The sequence below is a fragment of the Fibroporia radiculosa genome (genome assembly GCF_000313525.1).
Source record: "Fibroporia radiculosa TFFH 294 genomic supercontigs, scaffold27844, whole genome shotgun sequence".
Lineage (NCBI taxonomy): Eukaryota > Fungi > Basidiomycota > Agaricomycetes > Polyporales > Fibroporiaceae > Fibroporia > Fibroporia radiculosa.
Window position 1 is genome coordinate 68,782 of NW_012133506.1, and position 26,848 is coordinate 95,629.

Genomic DNA, 26,848 nt, shown 5'->3' on the forward strand with positions numbered 1-26,848 from the left:
GCATACTCAGGGTTGACGAGCGGATCTAGCTTGCTATAATCAGTAGTCAATGAGTCAATCAACCTGACAGAGTTACTGCGAGTACTGCATCCTGACGGTCTGGATGGCCCGACGCTGGGTTCCACATCTGATGCAGAACGATATAATATCATGCACTACCGAGGCCGTGCATATCGGGACAAGGCATGTTTGAACTTGGAGTATCTATAATCGTCCAGGGCCCAGACGCAACCCGCCTGGTATGCGACAGGTAATTGGCCGGTCGCCCGATATCATAGCCTAGCCTTCATGCTGATCATTCATCGAATGTGTATGGCCTCGACTGTCGTTTCGTTGCTATACATTCTTCTCGCGCTTCAGCTGGACGGTAGATGTGATGAACGAGGCGCACCAGTTCTAGTTGATGGATCACCCGAGATCCTATTTTGTTTTGTGCAAATAGACAAGTGCCCAGACTCAGTTCAATCGGGGCAGAGTCCAGCTATCCTACACGTACCATCGACTCATCGTCCCACAGGCACCGTTTTATGAGAGCAAAGATACCACACCCTTGGGGCCAACTGGAATGGACGGTGCTAGCCTCGAGGAGATTGGGATGGCGCTGAGGAACGTCTGGAACAGCCTGGCGCCCGGCGCTCTTCCGGACCTTCATGTACATGGCGGACAGCATGCTCATCACGTGTCTACTCCCAGAGTGGGAAAGACTAAATGGTAAAGAGCTCGAGAGGCCCATCAAGAAATCCATGAGAGTCTGGATTATCATCATACAGCTATATTTTTCAATTCTCAGCTCGGACGGCTAGACAATTCAAGTGGTGACAGACGCCTTATGCTGTCCTTCGCCCATCTGGCACTTCCAGTGCGAGTGAGAACCCTGCCCCTGCCATCGTCATTCTCCAGGCTACATCATCCATAGTAATATTTAATAAAATTTTCCTTGAGCACTACTAGATTTCACTGGTAAACCGATATCGATGATTCCGGTGGGACTGATGACGCAGAGCGGTTACTCGGAGGCGATGAATCGATGAAGTGTAGGTGAGCGCACTGCATCGCCACACGTTGACAGCGACGACAGAAACCCACTACAATTGAAGTTGAAGCCTGAGCCACGCACCGGTCCAACGGGACGTGGCGCTGCTATGCTCTGCAGTTGAACGCTCGTGTGGCGTACATTATATTGAATGCGATCGGAGACAGTCGGGGCAGAGGGGCAGGGCGGATACAGCGGCGAAGAAGTCGACGCTAGCCCTAGGTAAAAGAGAGGCATATACGGCGACGTGGCGTTGCACGACAGTCGGAGCGGGTGTGCAATATTACTTTTTTTTGCGTAGAATTCGTGGGATGATGAACCACACTACTTGCCATTTCTGGATATCCACTCACCACGTGGCAACCATCGAAGCGCTCCACAGCTTGAACCCATCATTGGTCTGCGAAAACAGCATTTTGTTTGTTTATTTCAACGCACCAACATCTCATGATACGTAAATTTCTGTATTCAAGTTATACGTGCTGATGCTCTAATTAATTTTTATGAATTGGTTCTGCTACAAGCAAAGCTCGCCAATCATCATAACAAATTATTCCGAGGCTTCATCTAGATCCAGTGGTCGGGACTCGATGTGACCGAACAAATATCTCTGGTAATATCATGCGCCTACCAGCGCCGACCTGAAATCAACCCTTTAGTAAGAATCGCTCAGCACCGTTGATTCTCGACCGCACGCACTATCGTTGGGATCATTTGTCTCAACATGCCTTCGACAGACCAACCACTCCCATCTCTCATTCACATACAGACAGAGACAACAAGAATCTTTTCCCATCTTCCTTTCATGAGCCACGTGTTTCACCCGTGCCCTCATGAATCTACGGGAATTTTAAATTTCTTGTAGTAAGAACAATTACGGGCCGATGACAAGTGCTTTCTGTACTGCATGGGTCAACTACTTATGCCCACTTATCGGCACAGGTGACCTCCGTGTATTCCTCTAACTAGGAATGCAGCTGAGCCCTACAAGAATGTTGGCGTCCCACTCAGAGAGCGATGGAGGCTCACACTTGGCAATTACCCTACCAGTTCCGCAGCGGCAGCATATTTCGCTCCGCTCACGATAGCTAGCGAATATAACTCCAGCTAAACCAACCGGGCTCTCTTCTCTCCGATTGCAATTCAATCGGCAACGTTAATGATCCACCCGATCGTTCATATCAGTGCAGCTTCTGTGCCGCGAGGACACAAATCCAGATCACTCTCCACAGCGAGGCCTGGACACGGTTGTCGAGACCCCTCTGGCAAGGAGAGCCGCTCGGTCTCATTGTCCCCTGGTATGAAACGGACAGCCTGGTCATGCATCCAGACCTCTTACCAAGCGAGGACCGCTTCATTCGAGCACATCCAAATCCGGAGTATCTGTAGCCTAGAACGTGGTCCGCACCGGTGACTCATCGACAACGGCTCCCGCGATGCTTCACGCGCTCAGCTCGATTCATTTGGTTTGTTTGTCTCGTTTATAGTCTTCGAGAGCAAGGTCCTATGTAGACGATAAGTACGGTAGTCTAGCTGTCGGAGTGTAGTAGCTAGCAGATTGATTTGGTTCACCGGCAGAGAAATAGGTCATAGCACTAGTCATTGCCAACGAGGGACTGTAATACAACATGCGTGTGCACTACGTCGCAGTAGTACACGGAGAGACAGGAGAACATACACCAAAAGACTCGAGAAAGTAAAGGAGACTATCAAGATACAGGAGAGGATGGGGTATCATCAATGCGTGGCAGCACTGGGTCGCTAGCCGGGGGTATAGGCAAACATGCAAAGGTCCATTCGAGTCGCATGCCAGCACGATCACACATCCCGGAGCTGCAGCCGTAGCTCGACGCCGTCCACCTCTCCATATTTCGCCCCGCACTCGCTGTTAGCGACTTCAAGCCCAGCGAAGAGCCGGCTGGTCGTGAGGTAGTCGATGCGCTTCACCCCCAGCTGCTCCGCTGCCTGCGGGGTCATGTTGCCGGGCACCTGTCTGCAGCGGTCGCGGAACGACTTCGCGATAGCCTTGTCAATGCGCGCGCGCTCCGCCTCGCGCCATTCTGCCGTCCTCACTGGTAATTGGAGGGCATCATACAGAGCAATGAGTACATCGTCGACCGTGACGTGCTCGCCACGCGCGTTCACGGGGATGGTCCATTGGAAATTGGGGTGCGCGACGGAAAGGGTGAGCTGCGCCACACCGGGGGTCGTAGCGGGTTCAGCGAGGAGTGCGCTCGAAAGGCCGGCGTAGCGTTGCGCAGCCGCCTGGGCGCCACCTGCGCGGCGCTCTGATGCCTTGCTGGGGCGCATCCAAAGGTCCCAGTCAACCAGGGCGCGCTCTCCAGGGCCGGGCGCAGCGAGCTTCAGGTTGACTTGCACTTGTGGGCGCAGGCTCGCCTGTGAGGGTACTGGCGCTGGCGCGGGCACCAGAGGGTAGAATGGCTGATAGATGGGTACAAAGATTGGCGATGGAGGGTAGACGGGGAGATTGATGGAGGGAAAATCCGGGGAGACGGCGGGAAGAGGGATGATGTGGCGGGCGTAGGATGGTCCCGTCGAGGGCGTTCGTGGGCCTGATGAGCTGATGGTGGAGGCGGGGGATAACGGGAGGTCGAAGTGGACACGCCTGGCGTTATTGGCAGCGGGCGCCATAGTGAGTGATGAGAAGGGCGGGAGGGTTGCGATGGGAAGGGTTGAGCGTGATGGGGACCTTGTCGAGAGTGTCCTCGTTGAGAGTGTCCTCGTTGTTGAGTGTGGTGGAGGAGAAGAGGGGGCGGATGAAGAGACTGAAGTCGCATCGCCGGATGCATATATATGACCACTGAGGGGGAAGGTCCCTGTGAGCTTGTGACAGAAGTCACGTCGCACCGCCGTATGGAAGGAACTGGGCGCACTGTACAGCACGAATCGGTGCAGCGGGGAATTGCGGTACGGCGGGCGCTGGCTGATGAGTCGGTATCGTACTGACTCGGTGACTCAGAACAACTTGACGGAGGCGAGACAGTCACGCTGACCCTAGGACACCAGATGGCTGCGCAGGCAACCTGATCCATAGATTCGGGCCATATCACGGCCGCAACTCGTACGCCGTGGAGTTGCGCGACCTACAGTCATCGGGGATTGAACCGTGGCCAACCTTCGCTGGGGAAGTCGACGAGGGGTTCGTGAGTACGCGCTGCCGAGACAACAGCCTCAGTGGACCTACATACATATCCTTTTTCGGTTTACCTGGCGCTTAAAGTACGGAAAGTTCCCGATGCACCGCTCCCCGTGCCTAGCCCGGTGCACTTTGAGCGCTGAGACCACATACCGCTGTGCACGCTCCGGCTAGAAGCAATTCGTTCGAAAACCGGGCCAATTGGCCAGGATAGGCAGGTGTGCACTGGCTACGACTAGAAGCATCGCGAAAGACAGTGGCACGACGCCCAGCTGACGACCGGGAGCACAGCAGCAAAGTCGGGGACACATCCAGCTATGCGCAAAGGTAATCATCGCAAGCGGGCAGCAGAAGCCCATCCCAGTCAATGACGTTCACCGGCCACTATCGATCGGGATTCCGCCGGCGCAAGCTGTGGAGCACGCACCTGCAGCTGATGCACCAATCGATACGCGTAGGCGGCGGGCCCCCGCTGAAGTGACTGTGCAAGGTTGCAACTCAGCCGTATGTCAGGAATTGCAATTACACGGAACATAATCTTGCAGGCACGCTGCTGGCCGCTATCGCTCCTATTCAGTCAAAGCTGTATGAATCCGCATCAGACCAGAAGCGGGGGTGGCACTGTCACCCTTCCCGCTCCTTGTGACAGGTGCCCCCAGTCCACCCTGTCCTTCGTGACATGGCGGAACCGGAAATGGCAGGCAAGGAGGAAGGGGACGGGTCGCCGCGCCCATGACCCCTCCGCCGAAACTATGCATAGACTCCAAGTGGTGTGGGCGCGACGACATGTTGCAAGAGGCCGGTGGCGTGGCCGAATGGGTACTATAATCGCGCCTTGAGCTTCGCGACTGGTCCATGTGGAAGAACAGGCCCGCTTGGCCAATTCAGAAGGGAGACCGCGGCGGACATACTAGGGGTCGCGATCCGGTCCAGTTGCCTCTGCACGATCGGCTCAAACTCCTCCACTGCACCGGACCTGTCCCCCCAGGAGAGCTATCCCAAAAGGGCAGGTGGTTTGCCATTCCCGGAAGTCTGATTTCGGTCCATTCCCGAGACTGGGATCCTGGGCCCTGAGGCTGATTCTGCTCTGATAACGTCTTTAGGTAATCTTTTACAACCCTTACCTGCCCTTCCTGGCCGTCCTCGACGACAAGTCGATGAAGAGCCGCGCTGCGGATAGTGACACGGTCCCCCCAAGCCAGTCACGCCCAGCCACAATCCCGCGGTGCGAGCTCACCAGGACCCGCCCGCGCCTTTGGGTTTCGGCTTCGCAGATCACGGCCTCATGTGACTACGAACAAGCGCGTGAGTCGGCGCCTGCACGCCTTCCTCGATCTGCCATCGCTGGATCCTGGATCGTATGTGCCGGGCAAGCCATCCCACCCCGCCCAGCGATATGGAGAGGAGGTGGACCCACAATCTTGAATCGGCTAGCAGGGAGAAGGTAGCACAGATATGCATAGACACGCCTTGTGTGGGGCGCGCGGTGGCACTGGCTGTACGCTCGTGTGCTGTGCACGCTTCCGCGACCCACGAGCCAGGTACGAGCATATGCGGGCCAGCACGGCATAAACAGAGAACGCGCACCGTCCTTGCACGTTTGTGGAGCGGCGGGACAGGGTGGCAGGCACGACGGCGCGCGTGATCCCGCGCACGGAGCTGCGGGTGGTCTCGCGCAACGCGCGACGTCCAACAACTCCCGACGAATGCGGAGCTGCGCGGGTCCAGCGGCGGACGGCGGGGGGACGAACGGCGAATGTTCGACAGCGGCGCGGAGAAACCCCGACAGCAGAATAGACAGCTTGGATGCTGAATGCGCTTTGCTTCGGTGGAAGCAGCTGATGCGTGCTGCGCGCCGCCGTCCGAACTTTCTATCTAAAGCGCGCGAGCGCATTTGGACTTTATGCATATGATAGACTCCGTTGCGCGCGTGTTACGCTAACAGTCCGTCTCGGTGTCCACGGGCTTCGACCCAGATTGCGACAGCACAGCGTCCAAGACCCTGAGCGAAGCAGCCGCGTAATGAACGAGCCTAAAGGTCAAAAATAGGCAAGTATTGCAGCTCATGAAATCGATGATAACGATCCTGATGATGTGAGCATCGCTGCGTATCTGCGTCAGTATTCCCAAAAGTGAACAGGGTCTCTTGGAAATGAATGACTGACCTTGTCTGCGTCCTGGCACCGCTTCATTTCCGAGACCCGTCCGAACAGACCTGAGAGCGTAGGCTAGCGCGTGCGCAAGACGGACGGCGTCCCAATCGATGGCCACGTAGATTGCGAAGATACACCGCTGTCACGCACGAGTCGCGTGCAGCCGTGTTCGCTGAGCATTTTGTCGACTTCTGGCCACTCTAGCAGCCTCGACCCAGTGCCTGTTGCCATGCCACTCACGAGACGCGGTGAGCGTACCTGCCTGATCAAGCAGCGCATCCTCGATCGCGTCAAAGCGCATATTGTTCATCTCTGTAGCGCGTGCGTCGCGGGCTGCGGTTTGATATCAGCCACGATACACACGCACGCGAGACGCAAGCATAACCTCCTTACCTCGCCGCGCAGGCACGACACGTCCAGCTTGCTAATATCCTTTCCGGGGGACGCGCCATATTCCACATACCCCGTCCGATCAGCCCACGGGGCTCTCACAACCCGGCGGGCTTGAGAATGACGTGTTCCCCCGAGGATTCTTGGCTGCCATAGCGCGATAACTAGTTTGGCCACACGGAAACTTTAAGCTGAGATCCTTGGGGAAAGTACGCGTGACAGAGATATTGAGCGCCTAATGGCGCACTGCCAGGCCCCCGGTGGGCTGGTGGCACTTCCATCTGATCTGAATAGATGAGGATGTCTCCATACATCCGTCGCCCGTCTGCTGGTCGAGATAGCCCGGGAGTGTCTGACCCGGTCCCGGGCAGAGCCTCCGAGCATACTCCCCGGTCTTCCAGTCGCTAGCTGTTCGCGCAGCCTGTGTTCTCCAGTGGCAATTTCGAATGCTGACACGTCTCTTACCAACACTGGTTCTGTTTTAGCAACATCAGCCCCTCGAATGATTTATGAACGGTCTGATACGTCCTAGACCGCGCAGGGGACGTGATGCACTTACAGAGACTGTCGTCGCTGTATCATATCGACAATGTAGACCTCTGCGGATGCAGTTTGGAAGTAGCGCGCTGGGCTTTAATGCCAGCAGAGAAACTAAGCCGGCCAGTTCCAGGCTATTTTTCCTCCGTCATATGTGATCCAGATGCGAGCACAGGGACCAGTGTTCGATCCGGGAATACAGCGAGAGCTGGACACAGATCAGAATTAGATGTTGGTTTGAGCAGTTGTAGTTTGAGCACTCACTCGGCAGAATTGACATGATCCTGCGTCTGGTATCGGTAATGGGGTCCCTTTTCCAGTGTCACAACCCAGAACAGTCAGATATCATTCGAAGAGAGACTAGCATATCAACATAGTAAACGTTAGCGCGTCACAGAGGTAACAGACGAGCCTCGACTTGTTCGTCGCTCTGCTCAAGCGTGGTATATTTGTAGCGATTACCGTACAAGGCAATATCTGTTCAACCACTAGATATTCAAATAAGTAACCGCTTATGTAAGCAAAGATATTCTGACAAATCAGCACTGCAAGCATAAGAACATATTTCCAGTGGAAATACTCCAAACATACTCAGGGAATATTCATGGTATTTCCAAATGAAATTCAATGTTGATATTCTCTGTTATGCTTGCAATGGAGTATATCAAGTTTGCAGTTTGCATAGTTACTAGGCTATATGTATCTTGGACCATGCAGAGCTCCCCGCATGAGCAAGTACTCCATATGCTGAGCCTATAGTGGCGCATACATGGCACGTTCTAGTCTCCATAAGGTGAACGTATTTTCTTCGCGCCCAACAATGTCGTAAGCAATGAGAGTTTCAAGTGCGGCGCACAGCCGTCGCCATCTATCCAGTGATCGTGTTCGGCATCAGAAGAACAAAGCCGGTAAGCAGGGCGTGAGGGTCAAACTGTGCTTGCCGGACTAATGGGGGGCGTTCCACCTGGAGCAGACAGGCATATTTTTGCCGGGGATCCATGGAGCCCGGACGTACAGGACGTTGCGAAATCAGGGGAGAATCACGATTGGACGAGACGCGACAGGAGGGTCCGGAAGCCAGAGCGTTCTACCAGGAGTCCACAGTGCAAGCGCGCCGCCGGCGTCGTTCGTGGCTGCCCAGGTCTGGAACGCGACATGATAGCAGAGCAACAACTCCGGCCTCCAACGGCCCGGGATGCCACTTGAATTGGGACCCCATTCTACTTCTGAAACTGTTTGTTATTTCAGCTTTTCTCTGCCTTCTTGATCTGTGATACCTTGGACCCCAGAAACGTCCGACTGCACCTCCAGAAGAACGTAGAATCCGGGATGCCCGAGAACAACTGCGGAGTGCGAGCAGCTCGTCGGGACCCTGCGGGGGTGGCTTCGTCGTCTGCGTAGTTCCGAAAAGGGTGAAAACATTAAGGTTCAATCAATCACACTGCGAACTTAGCACTTGTCTCTGCGGACGGGCTGTGATGCCGTCCGAGAGTGTCCCACGGACAGAACTGCCCAGAAGAGCGGACGCCATGTCGGCCGTGCGGGCTGGGCGGATTGGCCGCTGCTGCGGGTGGTCTGGCGGAGGCGGAATCAAAGGCACGGCCGTGGGCTGAAGCCTCACGGGAGGATTTGAATTGCAGCGCACCACGCCTCCGCTGATGAGAGAGGACGCCAGGTCGGCCGAGCTGGCTGGGCGGCGTGGCGGCTGCTGCGGGTGGTCTGGCGAGGGCGGGATCAAAAACGTAGGCGTGGCGCAGGATGGTCATACGGATGGAACTCACGGATTTGAATCAAGGATTGCAGAGCACCCTGCTCCTCCACTGATGAGATGTGAGGTGTGTGATGGATGTCGTCGATACCAAGGCGGGCTTGGGCCGCTCAAGGCCACAGCACGGTGCGGCCGGTGGACCCGGCGCCCACGGAGGTGGATCGCCATCGCGTGGATGCAGCGGTCACTGCGCACGCATGATGTGTATTCAAATATTATTGTTGATTGGCAAAAACAAGCCGGGGCTACGGCGACAGGGATGTGTCTGGGCGAACTGTTGGCACCGCAGCGTTGCCAGATGTCAGTTGAACAAGAGCAACAGAATGCGGGGCGGGGCGGGGCGAGTTTGGGAGCCGAGGATTTGCGGGCGTCTGGCGGCTGCGGTCCGTCAGGAAAACGTGGGGATGCGTGCGGTGGTCGTGGACAGGCCACCTGGGCGGCCAGGGAGGCGTTGCTGGGACTGGCCGCTGGCGGTGCTATGAGGATGCTGTGCGGATAAATTCTTCGGGATCTATAACGCTCGCTGAATTTGTTTTATTTTGAAGGGCCATTGCGACGGTGCAGGGAGACAAGTATGAAATGAAGGTCATGGAATGGTTGAAACTGGGGTTAGGTGCTAGAAATTGTTCGCATTGGGCCGCGAGAAAGACCCCGGACAGTGTGCAATGATGGGAGGGGCAGTGTTTGTTTATTCTTTTTCGGGCTTCACCTGTTTGGAGGACAACGATCTGGGAGAATTTTGTCACGCGTGCGGGTCAACATGACTCAAGAATCCGGAGTATGCGCGTCCAGCGGTGTTGTTCCTCTCCGTGTTGGACCTCCCTCGCTCGTATGTGTTCCAGGGGGTTGCCTTGGTGAGTGAGATCTCGCAGCGATCGCCCACTGTCACCCGTTGCCTGACTTGATTGCGCTCGCTCCCGACCAAGATGCTTGTCAGCCCTGCCATTCGTTCATAAAAGACCATGGCCTCATCCCCGCCCCCATCTCCCATCCCATCCCCCGTAATCCCCCCGCCTCCCATCATGCCAGCTCCCACCAAACGCGTCCATTTCGACATCCCCCCGACCCCATCCCCCACGCTCAGCAATGGGTCCTTGGAATCCTCCGTCGGACCCACCACCCCACCCCAACACTTCTACTCCCCATACGCCTCATCCAAACAGCAGGTGTACCACCCCGAATCTCCTGTCCCATTCGGCTTCCTCCCGTACGCTGCAGGCCAAGTGTGCATACATCCCATCCTCGTCGCGCCATACACCACCCTCGTCTGGGACATGATGTATCCCCCTTCCACGGCGCACGCCCCAGGACCACTCCCCAAGCTCCTCGCTGAGCCCGCCACGCACCCCGGCCTGCCCTCGCTTACCCTCATCTGCGACCTTCTCCCTTGGTCCATCACCGTCATGCCCGTCGACCCAGCGAGCTCCGTCGTCACCGTCTCGGACGTCCTCCGCGCGCTCTTCCGCAGCCTCCGCCTGTCCGTCTCTGCCGCCGAGCTCTCCTTCCTCCCCAAAGAGGGCCAGCTGCGCGTGCACAAAGCGTTTCACGTGCGCCACAAGAGCATCTCAGACGACCAGCGCCGCGCAGAGGAACGCGCAAAGGGGGTCAAGCGCGTCGACTTTCTCATGGAGGCGCGTCGGTTTGCGGGGCTCTCCATGGTCGTGGGCGGACCTGCCCTCCAGTCGCGTGGACTTGGGGAAGTCTGGGCGGTCCATCTCGCGCTGGCGTGAGCAGCGCGTGGGCTGGCCGAACGCGCCACGACGATATTGAACGAAGACTTGACAGCGATCTCGACGACGACGGCCGTGGCGCCGACAAGTGCTGCCCCGGCGGCGACGGTCTCGACGACGACGATAGCAATGTGTAACGGACATCAGACGACTTGACGGACTGCGCTGTGTTATAGCCATCATCACCCCTTAATCATCTCTGCCCATCCATCTCTCCCCCCGAAACGACCCCATAACGACATCTCCCCATGCCCATAGAGTTTCCTTTTTCGGTGTATTCCCTGTATTTTCTCCCTTCCTACCATATTCGTAACTTATCCACTACTGTACTCGGTCGTCACTACATCATCCTCTCTCGCGCTATTGTTACTGTTACTGTTACTGCTGTTACGTTTACTGTACCGCTCTCGCCGACTCGTCGCAACGCAGCGTATGCGCACACAATCATTTGTACTGTACACCCTCAATTACTTTTGGAACGAATCTCTAGGCGTGATGGCCTTTTGTCGTGCACTTCTCGGACAAGAATTCTCCCTCGGCGTCGACGCCGACCGACACTTCGCCGAGGGATGCGTTCATGGGCCATGGCCGCGGCCCTAGCTGGCGCGTAATCGCGATGCATCCGCCGTATGCCGAGATTGTGACTCCGCATTCTGAAAAAGGCAGTTCGTGTGGTTCAACGGCATCAACGCGTGCAAACCCTGCTCGCAGCGAGCTGATATTGAGACTTCCCCCTCTTCGCCTCCTATCATCCTCCGAGCTGGCTGAGAACTCTCACTATGCAGATTGCGTCTAGCTCCGGGAAATTAGTGCGGGCGTACGGGCACATGCGAAGTGGTTGGCCTGCCGAGAGACTCGAACAACTCGAATTTCGAATTGATGGGCTGGTCAATGGGGCTCAGTGGTCCCGAGCCGCTTGATATCATTCAAAGGCACGTCGAGCCTAAATTCTTGATTCCATTTGTTTTATGCTCATGGGCGGTGTCCTGATGCACAGGGGCACCGGTTGAATCCATCGTACGCATCAGATTTCGTATTAAATACAGCATGGAAAGCTACCAGGGGAGCGGCCCGGTAGCTGATAAGCAGCCTCAGCTGTACCACGCATGCAGTGCCCAAGACTGACAAAGCCCAATTTATCAAAACGTACCCGGGTCTCCGTGGCTCTGCCATCCGCATGGACTTCGACCACCCAGTGCGCCTCGTCTACAGTGACTGGGAGATTGAGAGACATGCTGATCATAGGAAAAAATGAAGTACTTATGGAATAGGCTTCCAAGATCTGTGGTTCGGATCCGTCAGTAGGAACGCCGTTCGTCAAGTTTCGTGGCTGATAGTGGTGATGCTCAATCTGTGCTATGACTAATGTTGGAGTTGCTCAAACCAGGACATGCATCGCTCAGATGCTGCAATTTGACCGTGTAGCGTCAACCAATTAAAAAAAGTCGACATTCTCTCCAGCATCCACGAAGATTGCTACCGACGATTTTTTGCTTTCGTCTAAACTTACGCTGCAGTGGTTCTATCTTCTACGTTTTGACGGGTTAGATCTGCCATTCCACCCATTCCATCAGTCCTTGTATCATATGGAGGCAAAAACAAACCGTTTTACTCAGTTCTTGCGAAGAACCAAGTGCGCTGTGGTCGCTGATTATCACCATTATTCAATAAGGGTCAGCACACGGGGCCTGATCTATTGGCCTCTGATTTCTGTTCCTAATAGCAGGTGGAAGGTGGTGGGAGATGGGTACATAGCCCGGCTTTGGGAGCGTGTGTAGGTGGTTCGTTTCGAATACGGTCATAGCAAGTCTCTTACGCCAGAGAGGCCAATTCCTACACAGGCCTACAGTGTCCACCACCCATTCCCCAATCGTTTGATCATTGAGATTATGACGATAAGAATCCCCCTACGGCTGGACGTTGCCTACTGCCGCTTCCAGAGAGAGCTTCGACCTCCGCACTTTCTCAGAAAGGTTTAGAGGGTTTACATGGACCTGTCAAACGCATTCGATGCGATGTATAAACGGAAAATTTGCTCGAGCAGGCATGACGTACCTCTTGCCCATCCCGTGCATCTGTCTGCGAGCGCTGCCGTATTTCCCCATACTCAGACTTCTTGAAGATGGAACCTGTCCGACGATCAAACCTGACAATTTTCCTTGGCATAGGCACGTGTAAGGGTCATGGAAATCAAGGAACGATGGATTTTAATCTAACACCCGATGCTCGCTGCGTAACGGCACAGTTTCACCCGGTGTCATTCCCGCCGCCATCTGCTCAGGATCAAATCTAGGATTTTGCGGTGTGAGTGCAACGGGTGGTATGGAATGCCCGTGATCAGAACATGTTGTGTGGGAATACTGTGACCAGCACAGCGGCTAGGAATGTCTGAGAGGAAGCTTCTTCCTGGCGTATGCCAGAGTGGAATAGTACTTCTAGGCTCTTCAGGCGAGGCGCCTTGAATCTGTCTCAATGACAGCGCTGAGGCATTGCAGTCGGTCGTAGGACCATCCGTCCAAATACCGCCTAGCACCACACTGGTATGTGGCTTGTGCGTCTGAGGGGCTCCTATGTCAGACTTGATGTCATCATAGTACTTCGGACGTACTGCAAAGCTGACGGAACTTTGGTCGGTATTGCAGCTTCATCCCGTCGGGTATTGCAATAGACTTCTACTTCTCCCTCCAATCCTCGGTCATGTCGCTGCTAGTCCGAGAGGCTTGGGGGAAAGGATATTACTCGGCTTTACCACATTTTTCCAAATGAGGGCAATCATGCAGACTTGCCAAATTGAACGCGAGTACAGGATTGAAAAATAGCGGGCGAAGTGACTGATTAGTCCAGCAGACCAGGCAATGCAGCGCCTACTGACCACACTTCTCACCGGACCTGTGTCGGGCCCTCTCGGCGATCCTTAATGCCGCTCGAGCCTGCGCATTTGTGTTGAACGCAGTCAATTGGCGACTTTTGCACAGAGTATATATATGGCAGCGGTACTTGCGGTTCCTCAACATACCATCCACAACTACAAGACACTGCGGGGTAAACGATTTGAAACGCACCGAATTATTGCAGACAGTGAGTCCTGGAGTATCTATTGGTTCTTCTTCTCGACTGACGATCCATTCTCCTCGCAAGATGGCTCATCCATTCCAGCAACGTCGCCAGCCCGTTCCCGGATTTTACTTCCCACCCCAATTATTCGTCTGGCATCCGGTCTTCGTACCGGTTCATCCAGCCCATCCCGTGCAAAACGACAGATGCACTCGAGTACAGATTAACCCCAACCTTGCGAAGGGCGACCTTGCGAAGGGCCAGATGATCTCATGGGATCTATGGTGTCCACTCGATTTTGCATTCCATGGTCTCAAGAGCGCCTTGAAGGGAAAGCAGCACACGGGACTCTCCTATTCGCTCCTCGCTGAGAGCGCGACGACACCACCCGTACCCCAACTTACGATCCGTATCTCCCAATTCCAGTACAAGGGGTCCGTGACGGTGACCGCGCACCGACAGTACGTCACGATCGGAGACGTGCTCAAACGTCTCCAGAGCGCATTGCAGGAAACCGTTACCCCTGAGGAGTTGAAGGCGGCGGAGAAGGCGGAGTTGAACGCTGATGTCACTGCCACTTTCATGGACCGTATCAGAGCGCATCCCAATCCTGGATCGACCTGGCAGGCGGCATATAGGAGGGGGGTGAAGCGGATCGATTTTCTCTTGGACCATCATCACTTTGACGGATTCGAGGTTGTCGACCAGAAGAGGATGGATCACGTCGAGCTGCGATTGCTGGTCTCGTAGGGCTATCAGCACACCACTCGCCACAGTTGGCTATGTCGATGAATCCACCCTATGCAGTATAATGGACTCAGTAATGATTTACAGCCTCAAAAAAAAAATCCACATACCAGTCAAGGTGTATTGATAACCTAGGAGCTATGATAGGACTTATGTACAATTATGTATGACTGCTCAGATTCCATTCATGAGTAACATTATATCCGCTGTTTAGTTATAATATATGATGTACTATATGAATACCAGGAAATCCCGAGCCCGGGAGATATAGCACTTAGGAGCTTAAAACCAACACACAGTCGATTTCCCGCATGCTATGCTCCCATAATTCCCTTCGCAACTTGTCTGACGAATATAACTCTTTCGCTCCAAGATCACGGCGGTGAGCCTCGGCTTGTGCATCGAACAGCACATAAAGCATGTACTCAGCGCACACTCCAAGAGAGACAGAATTGGATAAAGCAAGATAGATAGATAAGACCAATATCAGCATCCGCACGACTCCTGGTTGGATATGAATAAGACATATAATCTTTTGAGCCTCGGGTGTCGATGATAAAGCCATTGCAGTAGTTCGTTTGGAAAAGTTGCAGAGTCGCTATGGTGTATGGACGAGGTCGGATGCAGTGTGATCTGGCTAATGACGCAGGAGGCTGAAGGCGCCGATGCATCTGTCAATGACCCCCTTACAAGTTACAAACGCTAGCACAGTAAATCAGCATATTTCGGGAACGCCGAATGAACTAAACCACTGACGATTATTCTTGACAAGCGCGAGGGGGGAAAGACCCCAGGTCCTCACGCAAGTACATAGTAGACTTACGAGCCAAGACTGCCAAGTCACCGTATGCGCGTATCGTTATTCGCGCGTGGCAACGTGGCAGATAACAGCATAGATTACCAAATATGGCAAGTAATGTGGTTCGTCCTTTCCCTGTGTTCGATGTATCTGGGCACGAGGCCACCCTTCCATATCTCTCCAGGTCTGAGGTCTCTCTCATTGCTTCACCCCATGGTACTGCCATCCTCGCGCTTGCTCTTTTTGATTCTCCGAGCCGAACTTGAGCTTGCACTGATCTATGATGACTTTCAATCCACGGAACCACCTATGCTGCATTGGATGGAGGTGTAGTTTGCTATAAAGATATGACTAGCACGATGGATGGTCTCGTGCAAGCACACTGTATTCCAGTATCGCCTAATACGTGATCAATCCAGGATCTTGTACAGCTCGATTACCGAATTGGTGCGCTTCATTTCCATCATATATGCTGTCGAGCTGAAGCGAGATGAGAACACATTGTAATGGGCCGACAAGGAAGGCGCCACTCATTTTACAAACGGTGAATCTTTTAAACAAAGATGCCATCTCCCAGCAACCTGTCGCAATTCATACTCTGGCACACTCCATATCTTTCCTCCTGTCAGCGGAACCAGCGATGCATGCCTCAGCTCTCCGTGATCTGAAAAGTCCTCTGAAGCTGACTGTGTCGCTCTGCCGTATACTTTCATCTTCGTGATCCAACATAGTACGCACGCTTATCTCTAGTGACATGTCACGCAAGACGGGTATCTAATTTGCGCTTGCCGTGAAAAATTGGATGTGGACTGCAGTTTCGCGCTGAGGAGCAATTTGTCACTGGGCATATTCTCCTATTATTGAGCTAGGACGAATGAAAGTATGGCTCTCCATTGGCCCGGAGCACTGAAGCCATGTCTCACCTGTTCAGTTCCGGGTATGCACAGTGTTCCATATCTCTATTTCCGAAATGATGTTGGACTAGTATCCGGACCCAGTGTGAGCCATCGCAGGAAGCAGAATATTACGTGGCAGAATTCATTTGATTGGACATTTGATGGGTAAGTCTTTTCTTGCTCAAAGTCGCTGTTTGATTTTTTGATCTTCTCTCACCGGACGCAATAAATTCCCCTCTTATTCGTTGAAGACTTGTTGGATCATTGTCCAATCGCAGCTCACCGATTTATGAACAGGATTCTAAACAGAATTCGGCTTGGACGCCTCACTTGGCTGTGGTCTGCAAGGCTGTCTCCTAATTTCAATAAAAGCGTGTTTGAGGCAGTACTTGATGGTCCTTCAGGGATGCATTCGAAGACTCGCAGATTCGTAGGTGCTGTGGAGTTACTTTGTTGGCGGTATGTGTCCATTCAATAAAGCGTCCCGCTGCCGAACTTTGTCACGCATGGAGGTGCAGTCTTAGAGGAAATTCTGAATGCGGCGGTTATTCATGATTGCGAAAATTCAAGTGCCGTCGTCCACGTCAGACTTCACGAGTTGGAAGTATTAGGAACGCACCGAGGTACGAGTTTGCTATAATAGTGATAGAAACATGAGGCATGGCCAATGGTAACACGCTTTGGAATGATACCCAACTGTCTACATGTCTGTCGAACAGATCTGGTCTTATTACAGCTCCCAGTTCAACGAACGGACGTACGCGGCGGAGTTCCTCTCCGAACCGTAGTGTGTTCAGATTCGAAGACTACCGCCTTAGATTGAGCCGATGCGTATGGAAGTAGTTTTCCCAGTCCCCGCTCATCCTGCAAGAAATGACGTCAGTGGCATTGTGTATTCCGTGGGGCTGCCATTGTTTCACAGCCCGTACCCCAGCAACCACAACGGTCCTCGAGGCGGTGCATCTGTCAGAGCGTGTGACATTCCTTGAATCACTATTATAGTGCCAGCGAGGGTAGACAAGACTCCACATCTCAAGGCACTTGCTCTTTGATTTGCTATTCTCAGTCCCCTGTTCCCTCCGATCTCACATCTTGGCTAGATCTCAGCTTGTGCTTTTCGCTCAGACTGGTCAATGACGCTTCCCAAGGGCTGCGTTTCCGCCTCACAAATCAGCCGTGGACCCATCAAGAGAGCTCTGGTTGTTGGTATCAATTACGTAGGCAAAGACAAAGCCGAACTCCGAGGATGCCACCAAGGCGCCAAGGACTTCTGTGGGCTGCTCGTTGGTATGTTTTCCCACTGAGCATATGCGTCTTGCAGGATCTAATTTGAAGTAGACTGCTATGGATACCAGTCAGAAAATGTGAAAGTGATGTTGGATTCGGCGGAGGTGGAGGATTCAATGAGGCCGAGAAAGAGTAACTTGGTTGGTGACACTCATTTCACTCCATAAAGATATGCACAGGCTCATGCGTGATTATCTAAGAGACGAGAGCTTAAAGCCCTCGTCCGTGATCCTCGGTCATACGACACATTTGTGTTCTACTGTATGTGTGGCATTTACTCATGTCGAGAATTCGATCGATGATTCAAAAAAATTAATATAGATGCTGGTCATACTGCACAGGTACTATGCAAGGAACACACGGAGGAGGATGGCTGCGACGAGTGCAAGTATTCAACTCTCCGAACAGACTGCCGTCATTTTAATTCATTGATTTCTCCTAACTCAGTGATAGTGGCTGAGGACGCCGACGGCACCGAGAAAGGTCAAGGGCATGGTCTGATTAAAGACAATGTGTGCTTGTTGTACTCATATTTGGTGGCTACACGAACTCACAATCATTTGCAGGACTTACGTGATATCCTTGTTGATACACTTCCACCTGATCCAACCATCAAGTTGATTGTAAGAATTTCAGTTTCTATCTTTCTTTACTCATTGGTAATTCACAGGGCATTTTTGATTGCTGCCATTCTGCCACACTCCTTGGTAAGTTAGACGTCAACGATGCACCCATAGCCGTCAACAAGATAACCCACAGATTTGGACCACGGCCAATGTAACCAGCAGCGGTTCATCCAAACTCACAGTAAACTACATCCTCAGCGATCCGATTCATATCCTGGGGTGACATCAAATCCAATGTCCGCTCTCTCTTTGGACCAAGTTATAGATGGCATGTCTCAAACAGAGAAAACAGAGATCAAGACTGATGCTATGGACTCTTACGATGCTCCCACTATACTGTCACTTTCTACAAGCTTTAGGACGCTGGGATCCGACTCTTCATGGTCGTCCTTTTCATCCACCGGAGAAGGTGTTCCTTTCAGGACACGTCCTAAGTATGCGCTGTTTGAGACAGTGGAATCACAAGACATAGTGGAGCGCATCTGCTCGTCTCCAGAACTTGTTGAGGGGTACATATCTTTGTGCAGTGGATTTTGCGAGCTGGACGGCGTGACTCCAGAAAGGACTCCCAGTGTAGTAAGGATCCCGTTCACTGGACCATTCCTTAATGATCTGGTTTACTTGTTCTTCCAATAGGTTACATTCTCTGCTTGTACGGATGGACAGCTGGCATATGAAATTGGCAAGAAATCGATGACTCAGGTTCGTCCATGTTCTCCTGACTGTGGCTGTAGCCTATAAAAATGGTTCTAACATCTCGCCGTAGATGTTGGTTGCTTTTCTCAGTATGTCTCCCAACCGGAAAAATATAAAATGTATCTAATTTTTGCAGAAACCAATCCTTCTCCCACATATGGACAATTGATGGTCCATATGAGGTCAGAAATGCGAGACCTCTGCTCAGCCATTTCATGCTAATTTCTACACAGAGACGAGATCGATGCCGCGATGCGCACAGCACGGAAGAAATACCGCAAAAGACAACAAAAAAGCTCCCGTGATATGTCGTACCCGCTGCCCAACTATCAAGATCCACAGGTAGGTGATATTTATTCTTGAATTACGAAGGATAAGGTGTGATGTGCTGCCTGAATGATTAGCTTTATAGCATGCTGCCTTTGGTACGCTACATCATTCCGCATGGCTGCTTTTGATTTGAAGTGCCTTTTTTTGGCAGGACATGAACACGAAATTTGATTTGTGATGTCGAAAAATATATCGACTAGCAACACACATACAGAGAAACTGCTTCGACACACCCTACTGCACATACCCATTTCACACATACTCGGCTTGACATAATATACCCACAGCTTTGCTCAGTATCATAATTATTCAGACGACCTTGCTTCAACGGCCACACATTTCTCCGGCATATTGATACAGACAATGATGTTATGTTACAATTTCAAACGGGAAGCCAGGAGTTGAGTCCACAGATTCGAAACTAAGGGAAAGCGAATCAAACACCGGACTTCTTGGCACGATCGACCTCCTGGACAGTGTGCTCCCATAATCGCTTCCGGGATTCATCGGATCCATAGTACCTCTTCTTTCCCATATCATCACCCTTGTTATTCCTTCTAGAGGCTCCATCGCCACTATTCAATAGTCCATACAGTAAATACTCCGCGCAGTCTTCAGGGGAGACTGACATCGGGTATAAGAGTACCTCTAATAGGCGTCCTAGCATGGGAGTGCGGACGATTCCAGGGAAGACGTGTGTAAATGAAACCCCGGGCTCTCTCTCGGCGAAGGACTAAGGAGAGTATATGAAATATTCGAGCTGAACGTGGGGATTGTCACTCACTTCAATCATGAGATCATTATATGTGGGTGCCGTTATGAACGCCCTCACACTGCTATACTTTCGCTTCAAGCCGAGATCGTCGAGGTCAATCCTGCCCCCGGTGCCAGGTCCGAGTACCGTTAAGACACGTGCATCTTCGCCTGCCTCCTTCGCCTTGGTCAATAGCGGCAACAAGTCGTATATGAACTTCCACCGCGCATAATAAGTTAGAGCCAGCCATTTGTCGATTCCTTCGGACGTGTCGTTTCTTCCACGAAAGTTAAGAAAACCAGGGGAGAGAAAAAGAAAGTTCACTTTGGGCAGTCGCGAGAGGAGGTTTGATGTGGTAGCCTCGACTCCTTTCATCGACGTAGCATCGCAGGCCAAGAATTCGCTATAAGAACTTTTTGCCTTAGGAAGTGAAGTGATCATGGCTTCTGCGGCTGCCCTGTTGCGTCCACACATAATAATATGGGAGTCACCCTTGGTATAGCGAGCAAAGGTCTTAGCAAGTCCTTGGCCGATACCTGAGGTTCCACCTAAGAAGATGGCGACTGGAGGACGTAAGGGAGAATATGCAGCGTTAGCTGCACGAACAATTGAAAGAGGGGGCATCCTGGTTTAGTGATTGGCGAGGCAATCGCAGACTCCTGGGCGTGGTCAGACAAGATAGACGAGCCGCAGAAAGTCGGGTGATACTTGATGAGTATAGACTAGGATTTGGACCTATGCGGCATGCGTTCTATTTTCGACTGAAGGAAGAAGTAGAAATGAACGATGTTATTCATAAATCGATTCGCCTGATTCAGCTGAGAATAAGGAGAAGCATACGCTTTGTGGATGCAAACGTCTTCGCTTAGCGTGTATTTTCCAAGTCCGCGCGCAGTGGGTTCAAAGCCACAAGTATCCAGGTACGAGAGCAGCCCTGAGCAGCCACAGTTATGTATGGCAATTGCACGATCAGATCACCCGCAAAATGGCTGTTTGGCATCACCTTGTAAATTCAACACGTCCCAACAACATACAACAACTTCTCGTTTGTGGCAGTGGCGCGCTCAAACGGTTCGCACTGGATTTGCCACTGCGCGTTCTTTGCTTGTTGGCCTATACGCTTGCCTGAGGGGTTACACGTTCGTGTGTTTGCTATACGGACTGCCATTGTTTTAACGTTCTTTTCTGATACTTCCAAACCATGGCTGGTATGGCTGCTCTTCAAGTGTAGCATGCAGGTGCTCATAGGCCTCTCTCTGCAGAACAACTTGAACTCGCCTCGCCACCATTTGACAGTGTATCATCAGTGCGGTTTGCTCCGACGAATCCTTCGCACTTGATTGTATCTGCATGGGATGCGGTGAGTCTGTCCGTTTTGCATTTAGTAGCCTGCTACGAGTTTGCGTTGGATTTATCGTGACTTACATCCCGCATGTACCGACTCTATGCGCCCTTCCGTACACGTTATGTGCATTTTGTGGGCTGATAACCCCCCTTTACTTCATCTCGCCATTCCCTCTGTTCTGCAGCATCGCAATGATGTACATTCTGACAAGGGATAAATCCACAGACCGTCCGCTTCTACGATATCGCAACGAACGAACAAAAGTCAAAATATGATCATCGAGCACCTGTTTTGGCTTGTTGCTTCTCAGACGACTCCCACGTCTTCAGTGGTGGACTTGATACTTCCGTCCGAGAGTGTGTCTTCATTCTTCACCGGTCGAACCTCAAAGTTGTTTGACAAGTATGTTGACAGACTAATCCTCGATACTGAAAAAGTAAACCATCTGGGACAACATTCAGATTCCATCTCATGCATGAACTACGCTCGCAATACCAGTTGGTATTCTTCCGTCATTGGCTTATGCACATATACTCACGCCGCAACGGCAGATGCCCTTATTACGGGCTCATGGGATCGCACTATTCGCTTCTGGGATGCCCGCGCGTCCGCCGCACAACAGTCTTCGCATAGTTTACCGGAGCGCGTATACAACATGGACTTAGTCAACAATTACCTTGTTGTCGCGATGGCGAGCCGACTCTTCCACATATATGATATCCGCAAGATGGATGCACCTGCGCAGACGAGAGAGAGCAGTCTCAAATTCATGACACGAGCTCTGGCATGTATGGTAGATGGTCAAGGTAAGTTCATGACTCGGACTACAATGCATACAAGCAGCAATATTCACGCAGTTCCACGCAGGCTATGCCACTGCATCTGTTGAGGGTCGGATAGCGGTCGAGTATTTCGACCCCAGTCCGGAGGCTCAAGACAAGAAATATGCGTTCAAGTGTCATCGTCAGACGATCGATGGAGCTGACCATGTATGGCCCGTAAACTCCCTCGCTTTCCATCCAGTGTATGCATGGTGGTTCCTTTATGCCTGTTCACCTCTGAACTCAACATTGCAGGTACAATACGTTCGCATCTGCGGGATCCGATGGTACCGTATCAATATGGGACCACAAGCTCAAAAAACGATTGCGCCAATACCCTAAGTATCACTCATCCGTGCCGTCTATCGCCTTCAATTCCAATGGGACGAAGTTGGCTGTTGGTGTTAGCTACACTTGGGAGGATGGAGATGAGGGCGCGAAGACGGCGGAGCGACCCAGCGTTTACATCAGAACAGTTGGAGATGAAGTCAAAGTAAGTCAATTCACATCTTCGAATGCTTATCGCTGACTGTGTTCACAGCCGAAAGGTTGGACTGAAGGTTGAACCATCGTATATTGCGGAGATGTTGTCATATAATATGTGCGGTTAAATACGACGATGGGTATTTTGCGTACAGTCGTGGAAGCTTTTGCCCCACAATGTATCATATCGTAAAGTGTCTTATTGGTATGTTATTATTATACATGCAGATGCAGGCGCCCCTGCCTGACGCAAAACAGTGTGCGTCGTGCCCTCGTCGGGGCATGTCATGAATCAACTTCACCTTTTTGAATCTTTTGCGCAGAGAACTGCGGCACACCGACAATTAGCTCGGTCCGAAAGCTTGGGTTGGGCACTCACCAATGCAACGACTGTCCCGTCTGCAAGAGTTTCCTTACGCCCAATATACTCGTATCCGAAGAGTCGCGGCAGTATCCGCCATGCGGCCCAATACACCACGCCCGCAAGCATGATGGCGATACCCACCAGACAATACCTGTGGGCATGAATACTGAGTCAAATGTGTCATGCACTGTCAATATTTTGGTACGAACAAGTAGTAGGGTAGCGGTGGTGTGTCACCAATGCCACCGGGCGGGCGAAGGAAGGGAGCAACGAGGACTAGAGCAGGTAGGCGCGACGGTCAGAGGGTTTCGTCAAACTAACCAGGTGAACCAACACGTACGGAATACCGCAGCGGCGAGGTAGAACAAGGCAATGGGCCACCAGACTAGTATGCAGTAGGTCAAATAGTCAGCAAACGGTGTGTTTGGTTGAACTCAGAGGAGCTGTCGCACCTTTGAACGGACGCGGGATATTTGGTTTGCGCCAGCGGAACCAGAACAGACCCTATCGTCCATCATTGATCAAGGATATTCATCTGGATCACCAGCCGGCTTACAATGACGATGAAGAAATTGATGATCTGGCCGGGGTAGCCCTCAACATCCAGAATGAAGGGGTATGCTACGCTAGGCGGCGGGCCGAGGATGATGATGATCTAGAAAATATGCATGAGGCAACGAGCGATAGAGCCGTTAGATTGGTGACATGCCGAGGGTATCAGATGGATTATCAGCCCGGGTAGTGGGGACTTGCCCGTGGGCCAGTTGGATGCCCAGAAGCGGTTGCCGAACGGAAGAGGAATGCCTTCCTTTGCGAGTTCTGCGTAGGTACATGTGATATTGAGCAAGGGACACGGGATAGGCAATCTCGAGTATTGTACCTTGATTTACTCGCGATGCTCCGAACGTCTGGGGAGCCATCAATGAATGTGAATAGGATACAAGACATAAGGAAGGCTTACAACCGTGATGACATTCTAATTACCATTGATATTAGCATTCTTTTTAGAGTAGTGAGCAAGGATCACTTACGCTATTCCCCAAACGAGATGGCAACAAATTGAATCAGTATCCGTAATTCGGCACGAAACACAGCGCACGTACCCCAATGCACTGAAAACCATGTCAGCACGAAGTCATTCACGTTTAACGGCAATGACATACCTCAATGCAACGAAAACAGTCAGCGCCCGCTGCGCCGTCTCGCCAAAGACGTTGTAGAAGAAGAGCGATGCGACAGTCACGCCGGTGTTCTCGATCTCTTCCTTTGTGGCCGCTCTGCTTGCCGTCAGCAACGCTCATCCAGTTCTCAGGACTGCTCGGCGCTCACGCAAAATACGCAACATTCGCAAGCATATAGAGCACTGCGCAGATTCCGAGCCCAAGCGGGCCTGCAATCTTGAGCGTCCGAACGGGATCCTTGACGTTGTTCATAACGTAGTTGACTGCCGACCACCCGGTATAGGCATTGAGAACCTTGAACGTTGCGGTAGCGTACTGCGGGCGAGGTTTAATCTGGGAGTGTCGAATGCGGCAAACGAGAGTAGACATACATCGTAGCTACTATGTGAGCTGCCCGCGAATGCATCACGGAAGTTGGCATGAGGATCCTGAATATGCGCTCGACCAGAGAGGACGACCCATCCTGTCATCATTGATGAATGAATATTGAACATGCAACGGTGAGATAGCAATCCACAACAGACCAGTGATAACGACAAACAGCAAAATGACGATTTTGAATACGCTCAGGATCTACGGCGATGTCGATTTGCGGGCTTTAAATACAACAGGAGCAGTGAGGCTTACATTCATGATGAAGATACCAAGCCTAGGAGTGAATCCGTGCAAAAATGTCACGAAAAATATGACTGGGGATCAATGCACAACGTGAGCGCATTCTTAGGATAGTGCGGATAATCCATATGTGCGCACCTCCGAGTGCAATTCCACGCTCATTCCACTGTGTCGCTTCCACACCAGCAGATACAAGGATACTATCACATCATACCGATCAGCTCCCAGAGTTGGACTACGTGACAAATAGAGCATACTTCTCCGCAAATACCTACATGTCCGGAGGGTTCGGTCAGCGATAGTGTTATGTGGATGTTTGGACGATAGCACATACGATGCACCCGGCAGCGGTAAACCCCAGCAATATCGCATTCGCCGCGAAGACGATCGTGGCCAAGTATCGCGGCTTGGTGTAGACGGCCTCGAGGTACACCTTTTCGCCTCCAGACCGAGGGATCATAGTGCCGAATTCGAGCCAGATGAAGAGACCACAGAAGGAGAGCACAAAGCCGAGCACCCAAAGCATCATAGAAGCGCCGACCGAGCCTACAGACCCCAGAATGGACGATGGCGTAGAAAAGATGCCCGTCCCGATCACTCGTCCGACGCTTTGGGTCGGCAGATATTCAGACGTCGAGTCAGAGGGAGAAGGAAATCCAACACTTACATCATAAGGGTGCACGTAAAGACGCCTAAATGGCGGCCCATTCCTCCCGCAGTAACTGGGATTGGACGTGGTTAACACGGGCAACAGCGACAAACGCACGCACGCACGCACCTTCCTCATAGTTAAGGCCACTGGGTGCAAGATTGGGGTCCTCGAATTCCTCCTCCCCCACAGACGAGGTTTCGCTGCCAAGCTTGGCCGGGAGCTTTTCGTCGTTCGCCCGTTCCTCCACCGCAGCCTTGTTCAAGTCGTCCGTGTCATTTTGCGTCGTTCCGAACGAAGGAAACTTGCTCTTGAGCTGCGACAACATGGCTCACGACCGGGAGGAGAGCAGGGACGACGGTCAGACGACCATGGCTTCGCTTGGAGCCTGATAAGGGAGGAAGCATATGCACGCCATATTCCGCCATATCAAGCGCGTAGGCAGGAATTGATGCTATTCGCTGGCGGATCATGGTGGCAGCTGCCTAGCGGTGCCAGCCTGTGCGCCATCAGCAATTTTCGACTCGGAGCATATCAAAGGGCGGACACGAACATGCACGATTGAAGTTTAGTTGAGCCACCTCACGGAAATGTAGATTTTCCTCTGGGAGGCGAGAGCTATGCCTGACGTTAGGTTAGAAAATAGGTGGTCATGCGAAGTGTTTGTCAGAAATGGCGAACCGTGATGTCGAAAGCCGGGACTGCATAATTGAGGCGAGTGTCTGCCCTTACAGTGAGTGTACGAGGACCGTAGGACGAGCTGAGAGGCAAAGTGGCGCGGTGGTGGCGCTACGCAGTTGCGTGATCGCGAAATGTGAAACATGATCAGACGCTGTGGCTCTATGTAATTCCTCCAAGAATCTGGCCGTTGTGCACAAGTACAAAGCAATCCATCGTGATTTTAATGCAGTTCTATAGGGAAACGTGCGACATTCTCCCGTAATGATATAGATATTCCGAGACCCGAGGGGCCAGAGGCCTCATGTAAGTACGGTGTGCCTGCATCCTCCACCATCATATTGCTCCGAGTCTGAGCGCGAGCACTCATACGTACCAGATTCTCGTTCCCTTATTGTGAGCCTGGGAACACCGACATGACTCGCTGCACATCTTCTCGCGATGGCTTATTCAAGAGACAATGTCCCACCTGCTAGCCAAACGCAGACGTCCTGTGAACGATCCTAGCCAATGTCCCCTTATGCCCGTCCCAAGGGGTAAGCACAGGGCGGGCGCCCCGACCTTAGACCCTCGCGTTTGCGCCGATATCACCTCCCGTGCTTCCGCTTCTCATTTCAAAGTTTCTCGGAACATGTTCGACTTGGCTCGCGGCGCGGAGCCGGGTGTGCTGAATTTGACTGTGCACCAAGACATGCGCTCGTAATCCAGTCGTAAGCATGGGGCGGCGCCGCGGCGGTGGCTCTGATCATGGACCG

The 26,848-nt window shown here is 52.4% G+C and overlaps 9 protein-coding genes across 9 annotated transcripts in view; 4 read left to right on the top strand and 5 right to left on the bottom strand.

Moving 5' to 3' along the window:
- The window catches only part of FIBRA_08083 (uncharacterized protein), a gene marked incomplete at both ends in the record, with an annotated part of 1,434 nt that extends 776 nt beyond the window's left edge, over positions 1 to 658 (bottom strand). Inside the window, 2 exons of the mRNA XM_012329740.1 lie at positions 7 to 25; positions 497 to 658. Coding sequence (XP_012185130.1) covers positions 7 to 25; positions 497 to 658 — 181 coding nt within the window. The remainder of the gene's footprint in view (positions 1 to 6; positions 26 to 496) is intronic.
- Positions 659 to 2,851: 2,193 nt separating this feature from the next.
- Positions 2,852 to 3,685, bottom strand: FIBRA_08084 (uncharacterized protein; the record flags this gene model as incomplete). Its single annotated transcript, XM_012329741.1, has 1 exon — positions 2,852 to 3,685. The coding sequence occupies one exon, from the start codon at positions 3,683 to 3,685 to the stop codon at positions 2,852 to 2,854; it is 834 nt and encodes a 277-aa protein (XP_012185131.1).
- A 6,315-nt stretch (positions 3,686 to 10,000) lies between these two features.
- On the top strand, positions 10,001 to 10,905 carry FIBRA_08085 (uncharacterized protein; the record flags this gene model as incomplete). Its single annotated transcript, XM_012329742.1, has 2 exons — positions 10,001 to 10,764; positions 10,824 to 10,905. The coding sequence occupies 2 exons, from the start codon at positions 10,001 to 10,003 to the stop codon at positions 10,903 to 10,905; spliced, it is 846 nt and encodes a 281-aa protein (XP_012185132.1).
- Positions 10,906 to 12,675: 1,770 nt separating this feature from the next.
- FIBRA_08086 (uncharacterized protein) lies at positions 12,676 to 12,934 on the bottom strand (the record flags this gene model as incomplete). The annotated part of the gene is made up of 2 exons (XM_012329743.1): positions 12,676 to 12,762; positions 12,824 to 12,934. 2 exons carry the CDS (start codon positions 12,932 to 12,934, stop codon positions 12,676 to 12,678), a joined length of 198 nt encoding a protein of 65 aa, XP_012185133.1.
- Positions 12,935 to 13,906: 972 nt separating this feature from the next.
- Positions 13,907 to 14,572, top strand: FIBRA_08087 (uncharacterized protein; the record flags this gene model as incomplete). The annotated part of the gene is made up of 1 exon (XM_012329744.1): positions 13,907 to 14,572. One exon carries the CDS (start codon positions 13,907 to 13,909, stop codon positions 14,570 to 14,572), a length of 666 nt encoding a protein of 221 aa, XP_012185134.1.
- A 2,825-nt stretch (positions 14,573 to 17,397) lies between these two features.
- Positions 17,398 to 19,374, top strand: FIBRA_08088 (uncharacterized protein; the record flags this gene model as incomplete). The annotated part of the gene is made up of 13 exons (XM_012329745.1): positions 17,398 to 17,551; positions 17,603 to 17,691; positions 17,752 to 17,812; positions 17,873 to 18,063; positions 18,118 to 18,174; positions 18,222 to 18,258; positions 18,311 to 18,753; positions 18,814 to 18,879; positions 18,944 to 18,962; positions 19,010 to 19,055; positions 19,107 to 19,215; positions 19,286 to 19,298; positions 19,355 to 19,374. 13 exons carry the CDS (start codon positions 17,398 to 17,400, stop codon positions 19,372 to 19,374), a joined length of 1,305 nt encoding a protein of 434 aa, XP_012185135.1.
- Positions 19,375 to 19,639: 265 nt separating this feature from the next.
- On the bottom strand, positions 19,640 to 20,581 carry FIBRA_08089 (uncharacterized protein; the record flags this gene model as incomplete). The annotated part of the gene is made up of 3 exons (XM_012329746.1): positions 19,640 to 19,778; positions 19,833 to 19,936; positions 19,988 to 20,581. 3 exons carry the CDS (start codon positions 20,579 to 20,581, stop codon positions 19,640 to 19,642), a joined length of 837 nt encoding a protein of 278 aa, XP_012185136.1.
- Positions 20,582 to 21,573: 992 nt separating this feature from the next.
- Positions 21,574 to 22,688, top strand: FIBRA_08090 (uncharacterized protein; the record flags this gene model as incomplete). Its single annotated transcript, XM_012329747.1, has 5 exons — positions 21,574 to 21,799; positions 21,854 to 22,108; positions 22,170 to 22,326; positions 22,379 to 22,616; positions 22,665 to 22,688. 5 exons carry the CDS (start codon positions 21,574 to 21,576, stop codon positions 22,686 to 22,688), a joined length of 900 nt encoding a protein of 299 aa, XP_012185137.1.
- A 203-nt stretch (positions 22,689 to 22,891) lies between these two features.
- FIBRA_08091 (uncharacterized protein) lies at positions 22,892 to 25,743 on the bottom strand (the record flags this gene model as incomplete). Its single annotated transcript, XM_012329748.1, has 17 exons — positions 22,892 to 22,933; positions 22,986 to 23,121; positions 23,180 to 23,246; positions 23,311 to 23,355; positions 23,423 to 23,474; positions 23,527 to 23,625; positions 24,070 to 24,082; positions 24,134 to 24,247; positions 24,300 to 24,466; positions 24,523 to 24,614; positions 24,676 to 24,724; positions 24,779 to 24,840; positions 24,905 to 24,966; positions 25,024 to 25,037; positions 25,101 to 25,374; positions 25,434 to 25,488; positions 25,545 to 25,743. The coding sequence occupies 17 exons, from the start codon at positions 25,741 to 25,743 to the stop codon at positions 22,892 to 22,894; spliced, it is 1,542 nt and encodes a 513-aa protein (XP_012185138.1).
- Positions 25,744 to 26,848: the final 1,105 nt, after the last annotated feature.